General features: G+C 35.8%; 1 protein-coding gene across 5 annotated transcripts in view; it reads right to left on the bottom strand.

The window, feature by feature from the left end:
- The window catches only part of SLC30A8 (solute carrier family 30 member 8), a 235,076-nt gene that overhangs the window by 32,322 nt on the left and 189,138 nt on the right, over positions 1–13,616 (bottom strand). For 3 of the 5 annotated variants that reach the window (XM_055287102.2, XM_063643519.1, XM_063643518.1), the window contains 2 exons: positions 4,386–4,415; positions 4,081–4,280 (listed from right to left, as the gene is read on the bottom strand). In XM_055287102.2, coding sequence (XP_055143077.1) covers positions 4,081–4,204 — 124 coding nt within the window. In that variant the 5' untranslated portion in view covers positions 4,205–4,280; positions 4,386–4,415. The remainder of the gene's footprint in view (positions 1–4,080; positions 4,281–4,385; positions 4,416–13,616) is intronic. The other 2 variants (XM_063643517.1, XM_055287101.2) reach the window with 1 other exon arrangement.

The raw sequence follows: 13,616 nt of genomic DNA, 5'->3' as shown, positions 1-13,616 counted from the left end.
AACAAAAGCCAAAATTGACAAATGGGATCTAATTAAACTAAAGAGCTTCTGCACAGCAAAAGAAACTACCATCAGAGTGAACAGGCAACCTACAAAATGGGAGAAAATTTTTGCAACCTACTCATCTGACAAAGGGCTAATATCCAGAATCTACAATGAACTCAAAACAAATTTACAAGAAAAAAACAAACAACCCCATCAAAAAGTGGGCAAAGGACATGAACAGACACTTCTCAAAAGAAGACATTTATGCAGCCAAAAAACACATGAAAAAATGCTCATCATCACTGGCCATCAGAGAAATGCAAATCAAAACCACAATGAGATACCATCTCACACCAGTTAGAATGGCCATCATTAAAAAGTCAGGAAACAACAGGTGCTGGAGAGGATGTGGAGAAATAGGAACACTTTTACACTGTTGGTGGGACTGTAAACTAGTTCAACCATTGTGGAAGTCAGTGTGGCGATTCCTCAGGGATCTAGAACTAGAAATACCATTTGACCCAGCCATCCCATTACTGGGTATATACCCAAAGGACTATAAATCATGCTGCTATAAAGACACATGCACACATATGTTTATCGTGGCACTATTCACAATAGCAAAGACTTGGAACCAACCCAAATGTCCAACAACGATAGACTGAATTAAGAAAATGTGGCACATATACACCACTGAATACTATGCAGCCATAAAAAATGATGAGTTCATGTCCTTTGTAGGGACATGGATGAAACTGGAAAGCATCATTCTCAGTAAACTATTGCAAGGAGAAAAAAACAAACACTGCATGTTCTCACTCACAGGTGGGAATTGAAGAATGAGAACACATGGACACAGGAAGGGGAACATCACACTCCGGGGACTGTTGTGGGATGGGGGGCAGGGGGGGAGGGATAGCATTAGGAGATACACCTAATGCTAAATGACGAGTTAATGGGTGCAGCACACCAACATGGCACATGGATACATATGTAACAAACCTGCACATTGTGCACATGTACCCTAAAACTTAAAGTGCAATAAAAAAAAAGAAAAAAAAAAGAAGCATTTTGCTTAACAGCTAATCAAACATAGATTTGATTTAGCATAAGGTATTGTTTAACAGGATAAAAACATGAAACACACAAAAGAGATATAAATATTGAAATGAGGGGAAATATGTTTTCTGCACAAGACAGGGTGATGTCCTGGGATGAGGAAGATGCATGAGACAGGAAAAAGGGAAATGCACTTAAATATATTTAGAATTGACAATAATTCAAATATATAATTGAGTACAAAGTGAATATACAATAATCAAAACTTTAGAATACAAAAAGTAACTATTTAGACAACAAAACATGAAAAATGGTGGACTGTATTCACCCTTGGAAAGAATAAGCCAAACACATATAATAATCACAAATAAGTCTTGCAAGAAATAGGCTGTCCATGTATTAAGATGAACACCATAAAACCCTGATGAGACATGTAGAATATTTGGATAAATAGAGAAACAACATATTCCTGGAGGGAAAGCTGAATACTTAAAGATACTGTGTTCTCAAATTAACTTGAATATTAATAAAATCATAATGGAGGAGGGAAAACTGAACAGAACAATTCTCATGTTTAATTAGGATAATAAACAGAGATGAATAGCCTTTGTTTTTCTTTGTTAAATTAAAAACCATGAGTAGGAAATAACAGATATTATACCATATAAATCTACATTAATTATGTCCTTGACAGAGACCAGAAACACAGATCAGTGAAACACCTTAGAAACAGACCCTGCTATTTATAAAGTTTTGATAAGTGATTAAAGAAATAAAAAATCAATGGGGAAAATAATTATTTCCTAAATGATGCTGAAAACTGTCAGTTATTTAGAAAAAAATTCAGTCCTTAGAGCATACAATATATCTAATGTCAACATTAATTTTAAAACTAAATGCAAAAATTAAACAACAAAAAAGCTATCTTCTCAGTAGATGGAGAAGGATCGTTAAGCACTAAAATAGTAAAAGAGTAGTAAAAGAAATGAGCTCAAAATGAAAAGTTTAAAACAGTTACCTATATAAAATTTAAAACTTCTCTAAGTCAAAACAAACACCAAAAGGTTAAACAACAAACTGGAAAAGCACTTATAACTAATATAACAAAGGTCTAACATCCTAATATATAAAGAGCTCCCAGAGATCAATATAGAGTATTAAAAATTTTCTAAAAAACGAATGAGTAACAGACATTAAGAGACAAGGAGAAAATGCATTAACAGAGGGAAATACAGATCACTAATAAGCATGCAAAAATAGTCTAATAGTAACAATTAAAGAAATAAATATTAAAACATTCATCTATACATTAGCAAAGTTTTTTTAGAGATTAAAATTAGTTGTCATACAAATGGGATCTAATTAAACTAAAGAGCTTCTGCACAGCAAATGAAACTACCATCAGAGTGAACAGACAACCTACAGAATGGGAGAAAATTTTTGCAACCTACTCATCTGACAAAGGGCTAATATCCAGAATCTATAATGAACTCAAACAAATTTACAAGAATAAAACAAACAACCCCATCAAAAAGTGGGCAAAGGACATGAACAGACACTTCTCAAAAGAAGACATTTATGCAGCCAAAAAACACATGAAAAAATGCTCATCATCACTGGCCATCAGAGAAATGCAAATCAAAACCACAGTGAGATACCATCTCACACCAGTTAGAATGGCCATCATTAAAAAATCAGGAAACAACAGGTGCTGGAGAGGATGTGGAGAAATAGGAACACTTTGACACTGTTGGTGGGACTGTAAACTAGTTCAACCATTGTGGAAGTCAGTGTGGCGATTCCTCAGGGATCTAGAACTAGAAATACCATTTGACACAGCCATCCCATTACTGGGTATATACCCAAAGGACTATAAATCATGCTGCTATAAAGACACATGCACATGTATGTTTATTGCGGCACTATTCACAATAGCAAAGAGTTGGAACCAACCCAAATGTCCAAAAACAATAGACTGGATTAAGAAAATGTGGCACATGTACACCATGGAATACTATGCAGCCATAAAAAATGATGAGTTCATGTCCTTTGTAGGGACATGGATGAAGCTGGAAAACATCATTCTCAGTAAACTATCGCAGGGACAAAAAACCAAACACCTCATGTTCTCACTCATAGGTGGGAATTGAACAATGAGAACTCATGGACACAGGAAGGGGAACATCACACTCCGGGGACTGTTGTGGGGTTGGGGGAGCGGGGAGGGACAGCATTAGGAGATATACCTAATGCTAAATGATGAGTTAATGGGTGCAGGAAATCAACATGGCACATGGATACATATGTAACAAACTTGCACATTGTGGACATGTACCCTAAAACCTAAAGTATAATAATAAAAAAATAAATAAATAAATAAAAACAATGCATAAATTAGTTGTCATTAAGATTTGGAGTCAGAATCATTCTCAAGTAGAGCTGGTAGACACGAATTGTTTAGCTTTCTCAACAGCACTCTGGCAATATAAATCAAGTAATACAAATATTCACGTCCTTCAACCAATTATTTCCACTTTTAGGAATCTCTTTGAAGATATTAACCAGAAAGGCAGGCAGAGTTTTCTTCAAGATTTTGCACTGCAGCATTGTCCATAAGCAGGAAAAAACTCCCTAAATTTCTAACAATAGAGAAATGGTTATGTAAATTTACAGTGGAGCATATTAGAGAATATTGTTCAGGCATAAAAATGTTTTTGAAGAGTATTTGACTGTATGGTCAAAAGCATTCAGTATGCTCTCAGTTATGTTTAAAAAATAAAACCTGTGAGCTATGAATAGAAAATGCATTGTACAAAACACTCCCTAAAATTATTGAAGGCTATGGCTCAAATATGGAATAGTGCTGAATTTTATTTTGTTTCCTTCTATTTTTCAGCTTATCTACAATGAGCATATTGTTACCTTATACTTACAGAAAATATTAAATCTTACTTTAAAAGAACTTAGGTAACCCTCCCATAATGATGCAGAGTTTTGTTTGGTTGTTTAATGAAAAAAGTCTGCAGAAAGACTCACCCACGACCTCTGCAATCATGAAAATGAAGCATATTGCTGAAGCAGAACAGAGTTTCCACTTGGCATAGGCATGCTCATTCGCCCTCTTCTCTGTGGGCTTGGAGCCACTGTGGCAGTGGTACATGCCTCCTGACTCCAGCTCCTCTGGTCTCTCTCTGGGACACTGATCTTTATTCACCGGTTTCTGTTGGAGTTCCACACTATGGATGAGTTTGACAGAAGCAAGAAGTGAACATAGTTGCAAACAAGCCACTCACTGACCCACCCTGCCCACACTTGGAACCACTATTAGGACATTTGCTTACTTGCTATGAAGTGTTCATTTGCAGCTCCTTCTACAAGAAAATATCAAGTGTAAGAAACAAGCTAGAAGTTTCCTTCTAAACTTCAACTACTAAAAGTTTTACTTTTATTCAGTGAAACTCTTATTCAGTCAATGCCACCAATGATTAAGAGATATCAAAGGAATAGGAGAAAAGAAGCAGATACATTTTAAAGGGATTTCGTCCCAGTTATTTCACTCTAAAAAGACTTTGGACACTGTGCTACAAAAAATAATAATAAAATAAATTAGGGTACATTGTACGATATGTGTATATGAGCCAGACCAAGGATTCAAATACACATCAACATCATTGACAGATCATAGTACTGTTTCCTGCTAAGTCCGTATGTGCTCTCAGAGACATTCTTACCACCGCTCTGCAGACAGTGGCTACCAATTATTAATGTTATGATCAGAGTTGAAACCTACTTATACTTCCCAAAGCAGGCAGTGAATATCAGTTCTGCTCAAATATAAAGCATGATTTAGATTCATTCATAGAATTTCACAGATGGAAAGGTAGATAACATTTGGTCTAACCCCTTTTTTTCTTTTTTTAAAGCAATTTTTATTGATGCATAATAAATATACCTAATTTAGGGTATATGTGATAATTTAATACATTCATATAATTTTTAAAGATCAAATCAGTATACCTGAGATGTCCATCACCTTAAATATTTCTCTTTATTCTAGAAACATTTCAATTATTCTTTTCTGGCTATTTTGAAGCATATGATAGATAATTGCAAACTATAGTCATCTCACAGATCTATCAAACACTAGATCTTTTTCTTCTCTCGAATCATGCATTTGTACCCATTAATCAACCTTCCTTCGTACCTTCCCTCTCTCTACCTTTCTCAGCCTCTTGTAACCACCAATCTACTCTATTATCTTCATGAGAGCCACTTTTTTAGCTCCCATATATAAGCGAGAACATGTGATATTTGTCTTTCTGTGCTTGGCTTATTTCACTTAACTGCAACCCTATATTTCTTGGCTGAAGTAACTAAGGTTCAGGGAGTTTAAGTAAGTGCCTGAGGTCAAATATCCAGGAAATTTTGGAGTGGGAATCCCAAGCCCAGTGTTTCTTTTGTCATGCCTAAAACCAATTTTAGGTGTCCTAATATTGGGGCAGGAAGGCAGATGTCAATATCCATGGATCTTGAACTAATCAGATTTTTAAATTTTTAAAAATAAACTCATGTACAGAAATAAAGAACTTTGCATTCCTGCCTCTGAAAGGTAATAACAAACAAACAAACAAAACTAACAATATATTAGCTTTCACTTTATTTCATTTAGCCTATCTCACCATTCACAATTAAAAGTCTGATGGTTTTGGCTTAGATGACAGTTATTATTCTGACTCTAATTATTATATTTGATTTTTCTGAATAAAATAATATATATTCATTATAGAAAATCTGGATTACAAAAAAAATCACAAAGTAGAGGGAAAAATAATTGGTAATCCTCTCCAAGAGACAATTATTATTGATATTTTATTGTGTAGCTTTGCAATATATGAGTATACTTTTTACATAATTAGATTCCATATTAATTAGGATGCTTTAGGTTATAAGTATGGAAAACAAGACTCTTGCTAGAATAATTAATAAGTAAGAATTATTGGTTCTGCAACTGAAAACATCTAGAGGGGCCAGATTTCAGACACTTTTTGACGAGGTCTCCAGATTCATTTCTCTGTGGCTCTCAGCTATTCTTCAACCTCAAGCTGGTCTTCCCCATGGTAATGGGATGGTTGCCAAAAGTAATCAAACTATGTATTTCTTTTTTAACAGATACATAGAGAGATTATCCCCTCTCAAACTGCTAAACAACAGTCTTGACGTGCATGTGGATTTAGCTAAATGAGAAACAACCACTATAGCCAGGGGAATATGGATGAGCTGATTGACTTAGGCATTATTATAATCAGAAGACTCAGAAGGCAAAACCCAGCCATGCTGACTCATAGAGCTGAGAATAGGGAAAATTCTACCTAAACCACATGGCTGCTCCTCACTGGGGAAGCGCTAGAATGGATGTGAATAAGATGATTGCATCACAAGCAGATCCTACCAAAGATACAGATTCTGAACCTGATTCTTAGCTATAAATATTGTTAATATTTTCTCCATTTATAGAACTTTCTAAATCATTATTTTTAAAATATGGAAGGCAGTATATATTTAATATAGCTATATCACAGCATAATTAACTAATATTTTTAAATTATTGGACAACTCATTTTTTTCCAATTATTTGCTCATATAGGCACTACTATGATTCACATCCTTATAGTTAATCTTTGCTCAATATATTATCTCCTTAAAGTCAAATCTTAAAGGGGAAATTACTTGGCCAAAAGGTACCTACATTTCTAAGGATTTTGACATATATTGCCAAACTGGCTTTGGAATATACATTAATGCCAATTTACAACACTGGTTTTTTATCAGTTGTGTGAATAGCACTCAGGATTTTGAGGAGTTCCAAACAATCTTCTTAGTTGGAATAAGAACAGTTTGGAAAGTAACAATAAAGTATTTATATTTTAAATGAGTAGACTTTTGCTTTTGTTATGTATAATATCTTAATAATAACCATAGAATTTGGTAGTTTGGGTCCCCAGTGGCCATCATCTCAGAGGAACCTGAGTACTAACACGAACACATTGTTGAGATTTACTCTTTCCTTGGGCTGAGAAGACAGCATGAGCAAAGCAGGCTCACCAATTGTTCTGGAACTGCCTGGTGTGCTGTGGTCATATGAAGCATTGCTTTATTTTATGTTTCTCATGAATCTTATGACCAGGGAAAGCCAAGTAGTCAGTGACCAGGAGAAATAATTTATCCTGGAGCAGCTCAGAAGCCAGTCGAAAGCAAGAATCAAACCTGGAGAAAAGCCCCTGAGCAATGCCACAAGGAGGAAAGTGTGAAAATGTGGGCAATTTTTACTTTTGTGTACTGCTTCCCTGTTTTGGGTTCTAAGATTAACAAATACGGATATACTTTGAGCTGAGACTGCTCCCTGAAGAACTAAGCCAGAAATCCAAAAGTGGGCTTCATAAGGTCCATTGAAATTGTATATAGTGTGTTCGTGTGTGTGTGTGTGTGTGTGTGTGTGTGTGTTATGGGAGAGGCAAGAGTACACAGTCTTCACTTGGCTCCCAAAAGAGCCTGTGATCTCAAAGAAGTTAAAAAGCAAAGTTAAGATATATTCCTTATAATCTCATTAAAGTAAAGTAATCTAAGTATCTCTAGATGCAGAACAGGCTTTTGATCAGAACAATGATGTGAATTTTAAGTATTATTTTAAGAAGAAAGTTATAAAAAGCAAATGCTATGATGCAACAAACACTGAATTGTGAATCTGCTGTTAATGAATAAATCCTGAAATATCCCCATGCATTCAAATACGGCCAAAGCTTTAAAAATTAGGAATAACAGGCCAAAGAAATTTACTATAGCATCAAAGAGAAAAAAGATGGAGAAAAAGAGTTGAAAAAGTACAGAAATATTAGAAAATTCGATGCCAATATTCTAAAACTTTGATTTCATCTCCAAAAATGGGATTTAGAAAATGGGATTTTATTTTTGCAATCTTGGAGAAGCTTTTACTTTTTAATGTTATTTTTGTTGAGTGGTAGAACTTTGCTTCTATCTCCAAAATAATGTTGGTAAAATTTGTATTTTTTTACCCTCTTATTTCAAATGTTGAGCACATAAAAATCACTTTGCTTTTGTACTTTCACATCAATTTTCCCAAGAACATCAAATCACTATTCCTGTTAGAAGAGGAGATAAAATCTTCAGCCTCACCATGAATGTCTAACATTTCATTCATTAATCATTAAATATTTATTGCATACCTAAAAAGGGCCTGCACCATCAGAAGTGTTAATGATACCATGTTGTATGAGACAAAGTTCCTTCTCTAAGGAGCTTATATTTTAGTAGAGGGAGACAAAGAGTAAATGAATCAATAGTAACAGAGGCTATAGAGTATGATGAATGGTGAGCAGGAGAGGGAAGATGAACTACCTTAAATGGGGTGGGAAGGAAAGGCACCTCTGTAGAGGTGATATCTCAGCAGCAAGTTATAGAATTACCAGGAGAAAACCTATGTGAGTGAAGGCTATCACAAGTAGAGGGCATTGATGGAGCAAAAGCCCAAAGACAAGAAGGATTTTCTTGTTCAAGTGCTTGTCTTGAACAGAAGGAAAACTACATAGGTGGCCCCTGTGGCATAAAGAAAGAGTGAAATGGAAAGAGGTCAAAAAAGGGATCAGATTTTGCAGAACACTTCAGGCCATTATAAAGAGTTTAATTTAATTCAAGGTCTAAAAGGAAAAATTTGGAAAGTTTTGAGCTGGGAATTAACATTACATGGTTCACATTTCTAAAATGATCACCTTGGGTGCTGCCTGGAAGACTAGAGTGTAGAAGATCAAAACATAGAAACCCTTAGGAGGTGACTACAGCCAACACATTGGTGGCTTTGACCCATGTGGTGACAACAAAAATGGAAAGAAGTAGTCATATTTGAGAGACTTTTGGGAGGTGGAGTCAACAGGACTGGCTAATCAATAACGTTAGTTAAGGGGGAATACTAGAGAGGTGGGACTCAAAGATGACTCATTGGTTTCTGGTTAGAGTAACCCAGAGAAGGGCATGTCAATTCCCAAGATGGGGCTGAGTGGCAGGCAGTGCAGTATAGAGGCTGAGAGCTTGGGCTCTGGCAGCCCACCACCTCAGTTGAACTCCCAGCCTTAGCACTCACTAGTCATATGACTGTAAGATAATTACTTAACCTCTCTGTGCCTCAATTTCCCCATCTGAAAATAGGAATAATGATAGCATCACTCTCATAGGCTGGTTGAGAGATTTTTAGCTAATTCATATAAACCACTTCAAAGTGTAACTGGAACAAGATGAATGCACAGATTTTTAAATTATTTCCAATCTGAATGTCTTTTATTTTGTTGTCTTCCCAATTCCTCTGGCTAGAACACACAGTACCATGTTGAGTAGAACTCATGAAAGTGGACATCCTTATCTTGTATCTGATTTTAGGGGAAAGTTTTCAGGCTTTCACCATAATTATGATAAAAGACTGCACATTGGTACAGTGTACACTGCTCAGGTGATGGGTGCTTCAAAATCTCAGAAATCACCACTAAAGAGCTTATCCGTGTAACCAAACACCACCTGTTCCCAAAAAACCTACTGAAAAAAATTATGATGAGCTGCAGGTTTTTCATGGATGCTTTTGAAGAAGTTTCATTCTATTTCTAGTTTCTCAGGTGTTTATATAATTAAAGGGTGTTGAATTTTGTCCATTCGTTTTCTGCATCTAGTGAGATAATCATGTGAGCTTTGTTCTGTATCCTATTAATATGTTGTATCACTTTGTATTTCAGATGTTAAATTAAGCTTGCATTACTGGGATAAATCCCATTTTATCATTGTTCATAATTACTTTTATATATTGCTGGATTCAGTTCATTAGTCTTTATCAAGGATTACTGCATCTGTATTCATAAGGGATATTGTTCTGTAGTTTTATTTTCCTGTGATATTTACTCCTTTTTTGCTATCAGCAGAATATTGACCTCATAAAATGAGTTGGGAAGTGTATTTAGGCCTCTTCTATTTTGGGGAAGAATTTGTGATGAGTTAATATTAATTCTATTTTAAATTTTGGTAGAAATCACCAGTGAAGACATCTGGACTTGAGCTTTCTTTGTATAAGGTTTTATGAAATTTATTAATAATTCAATATCTTTACTTATCAGATTTTCTATTTCTTCTTAAGTTCATGTGGTAGTTGGTGTCTTTCTACGAATTTATCCATTTCATCTAAGATTATATACATTTTATTTCATGCAGTTTACTATTAAATCAGTTAAGAGGAAAAAGGAGAACAAATCATTTGTCTTTTATAATTACCCACACTATTACCTTTATTGGTGCTATTATTTTTTAGGAATAATTCAACTTAACATCTGGTGTCATTTGTTTCTTTAATATTTCTTCTTTTACTATTGCTTTCTTTACTGATTTTTGTAAAGTGAATCCAGCAACAAATTATCTTAGATTTTGTTTGTCTTTATTTCATCTTTATTTTAGGAATATAGTTTAGGTGGATATAAGATTATTGGTTGATAGGAATTTCTTTTTCTTTTACCACTTCAAATGTCATCTCATTGCCATCCTCCTTTGCTTCTGGTAGAAGTCGGCTGTTAATCTGATCAGGATGCTCTCATACATAATGAATCTTTTCTTTTTTCTCTTGCTGCTTTCAAGGTTTTTTATTTGTGTTTTAATAGTTTTACTATAATGTGCAAGTGTGTAAATCTATTTGATGATTCTTATTAGAGTTTGTTGAACATGAATGTGTAGATTAATATTCAACAAACTTCAGAAGTTTGGGGCCACTATTTCTTTGACTGTTTTTCTGCTCCTTTTTCTCTCTCCCTCTGGCCCTCTTATTATGCATATGTTAATGCATTTAACAATGTACCACATTTCTCTGAGGCGCTGTTGATTTTTTTACTTCACTCTATTTTCTCTCTGTTTTTCATGTTGCATAATATCTTCCAATCTATTTTCAAGTTCAGTGATTCTTCTGCCAGCTTCTATGAGTACAGCTCTACTGTTGAACCCCTCTAGTGAATTTTTAATTTCACTTATTGTACTTTTCAACTTCAGAATTTTCATCTGGTTCTTTTTTAAAAAATAATTTATAACTCTTCATTGATATTCTCAATTTTATGAGACATTTTAAATCATATCTATCTTTAATTCTTTGTTCTTTGATTTTCCTTAATTCTTTTAACCTAGTTATAATAGCTGTTTTGAAATATTCAAATTCTAAATACAACACCTGGACTGTTTCTACTAACTGCTTTTTTTTTTTTTTACCAGATGTTGTCTGACTTTCCCTGCGTGTGCAGCCTCTGTTGCCACTCCTCAGAAGGTGCATCATTGGGTAGATGCACAGTCATTCTTAAACTCTCCCATTTCCAAAGGATAATAATCATTTTAGTAGTGTTCACTTTGACTGTTTCTTTCCACCGTCTCACTGTTAAGTGATTGTTCTGCCTGTGTTGGTATCACACCCAGATTTTGGCCTTCTTGTTTGCTGAATTGCTGCTCTACGGTTTTCAATAATACCCTGAGGTATGAGTTGACCAACAATCTGATCCAATTAAATTTGTCTGCTTCAGCTACTGTAACAACATACCACAGACTATGTGGCTTAAACAACAAAAATGTATTTCCTCACAGCTCCAGAGGATGGAAGTCCATAATCAAGGTGCTAGCAAATTCACTGGTGAGGGTTCTCTTTCTGCCTAATAGATGCCTGCCTTTTCATTACTTCCTTGCATGGTCTTTCCTTAGTGTATGCACCCAAAAAGAGAGAGAGAGTGAGCTATCTGGAGTCTCTTCTTATAAGAACATTAATTCTGTCAGATCAGGACCCCATTCTTATAACCCCAATTAACCTTAATTACTTCCTTAGAGGCCCCATCTCCAAATACAGCCACACTGGCATTTGTGCTTCAACATATAATTGTGGGTGACATAAACGTTCAATCTATAACCGGCTTCTTTATAGGGGTAATATTTGAGGCCAAATTTTGTGGCTAGTGCCAAATCCAGGAGGGCATTTTTTACCTCTTTTTCTGCCTGTCTCTGTTTAACTTCTAGCTGGTCTGCCACTAGCTTGTTGCTATCATGAAGCAACAAGCCTACTCTTAATTGCCCACCAGAAGAATCTTCATTGTTTTCAACAGTGTCCCTATGCTTGAAATGCCCTATGCTCTCTTGCAAATAAAATTCCAGCTTGTGTATCATCAGTCTTCTAAGGGAAAGATACATAGCCCTCTATTCTTATGGCCTGCCTCTCCTATGAGTAGTACCTTTACACCACTGCACCAGAGCTGGCAGAAGAGACAGTGACCTACTTTTCCTGGAGCAATATTCTTGCTCCACAAGTGGAGCACTGAATACGGATCGTAGTCCCTAGGTTTTTTTTTGCTTGTGCCTCCTGGAATACATCCTGTACACTATGAGTGATCCAGGGCAGGGATATTCAGGACCTTCCTGCTCCTGGGCTAGAGATTATACCCTATGAAAGGAGGCTGGGTAGAGGAAGGAAACCATAGTCCTCTTGGTCCTGTCTACAATGAATAGAATTTCTGCAACCTGAAGCTGGGACAATAAGAGATTCCAACAGCGTTTTGCTCTAGGGGTGAACTATGATCTTTAACTGGAAGCTGGGAGGAGAGGGAGCCCTGTCTTTTGGCTACATCCACTCAGAGTTGAGCTCTCATCATACTGAGCTTGGGGAAGAGCAGAGGTTAATGGAGCAGATCCTGGCTCAAATGCCATGGATGCTCACTTCTTACTGAGATTTAGATTTTCTTGAATGAATAATTCTTAATTTTCTGCATGCCCTTAAGACAACTTCCGGAGATTTTCATTTCTTTTTTATAATTTTTAGCAGTTAAATAGTTGTTGAAAAGGTTCTAGCAGTTTACCTCACCATCTGTCCCTGCCCTTACTTCCTCTGCACTTCTTCAACATATGGCTTGGGGAAAAGAGAAACTTGATCCCTTCCACCTAGCACCAAGAAAAACATTGATTGTTTTTCATTTTGTAGTTCAACTTTACACGACTTTTTTCTTTTTTTTCTTTTCTTTTTTTTTTTTTTTTTTTTTTTTGCTACAATGAACCCAAAGCCCAGAGAATCCCATCAATGAAACAGATTTGGAGAGACTGGAGAGGGTAAAAAGTATGGTTCATGGCACCTACTGGGTCCAATATTACTACTTCCTATGGTAAAATGCCTGTAAAGATTACCTCCAGCAATTCCTGTCATCCAATATGCACATGCAGTCAAGAGATAGAATCTATTGCCTCACCCATGGAATCTGAGACTTGGGACTTGCTTTCACCCATAAATTGTGATAAAAATGATATTGTGCCAGTTCTGGGCTTAAGCTATCTGAGAATGGTCAGCTTCCACTATTGCTCTCTTGCTACTCTGGACTGTCACATAAGGAATTCCAGGCTAACCAGATAAAGTGAGACACCATACAGGGAGAGAAGCCATGGGAAGAAGAATTAAGACCCCCGCCCCAGGCAAAAGCCAACACAAAGATCTCAGTCATGTGAATGAAGCCATCTTAAAT

This window comes from Symphalangus syndactylus, chromosome 7 (assembly GCF_028878055.3).
Source record: "Symphalangus syndactylus isolate Jambi chromosome 7, NHGRI_mSymSyn1-v2.1_pri, whole genome shotgun sequence".
Lineage (NCBI taxonomy): Eukaryota > Metazoa > Chordata > Mammalia > Primates > Hylobatidae > Symphalangus > Symphalangus syndactylus.
This window is presented reverse-complemented; position numbering and strand designations above follow the sequence as displayed.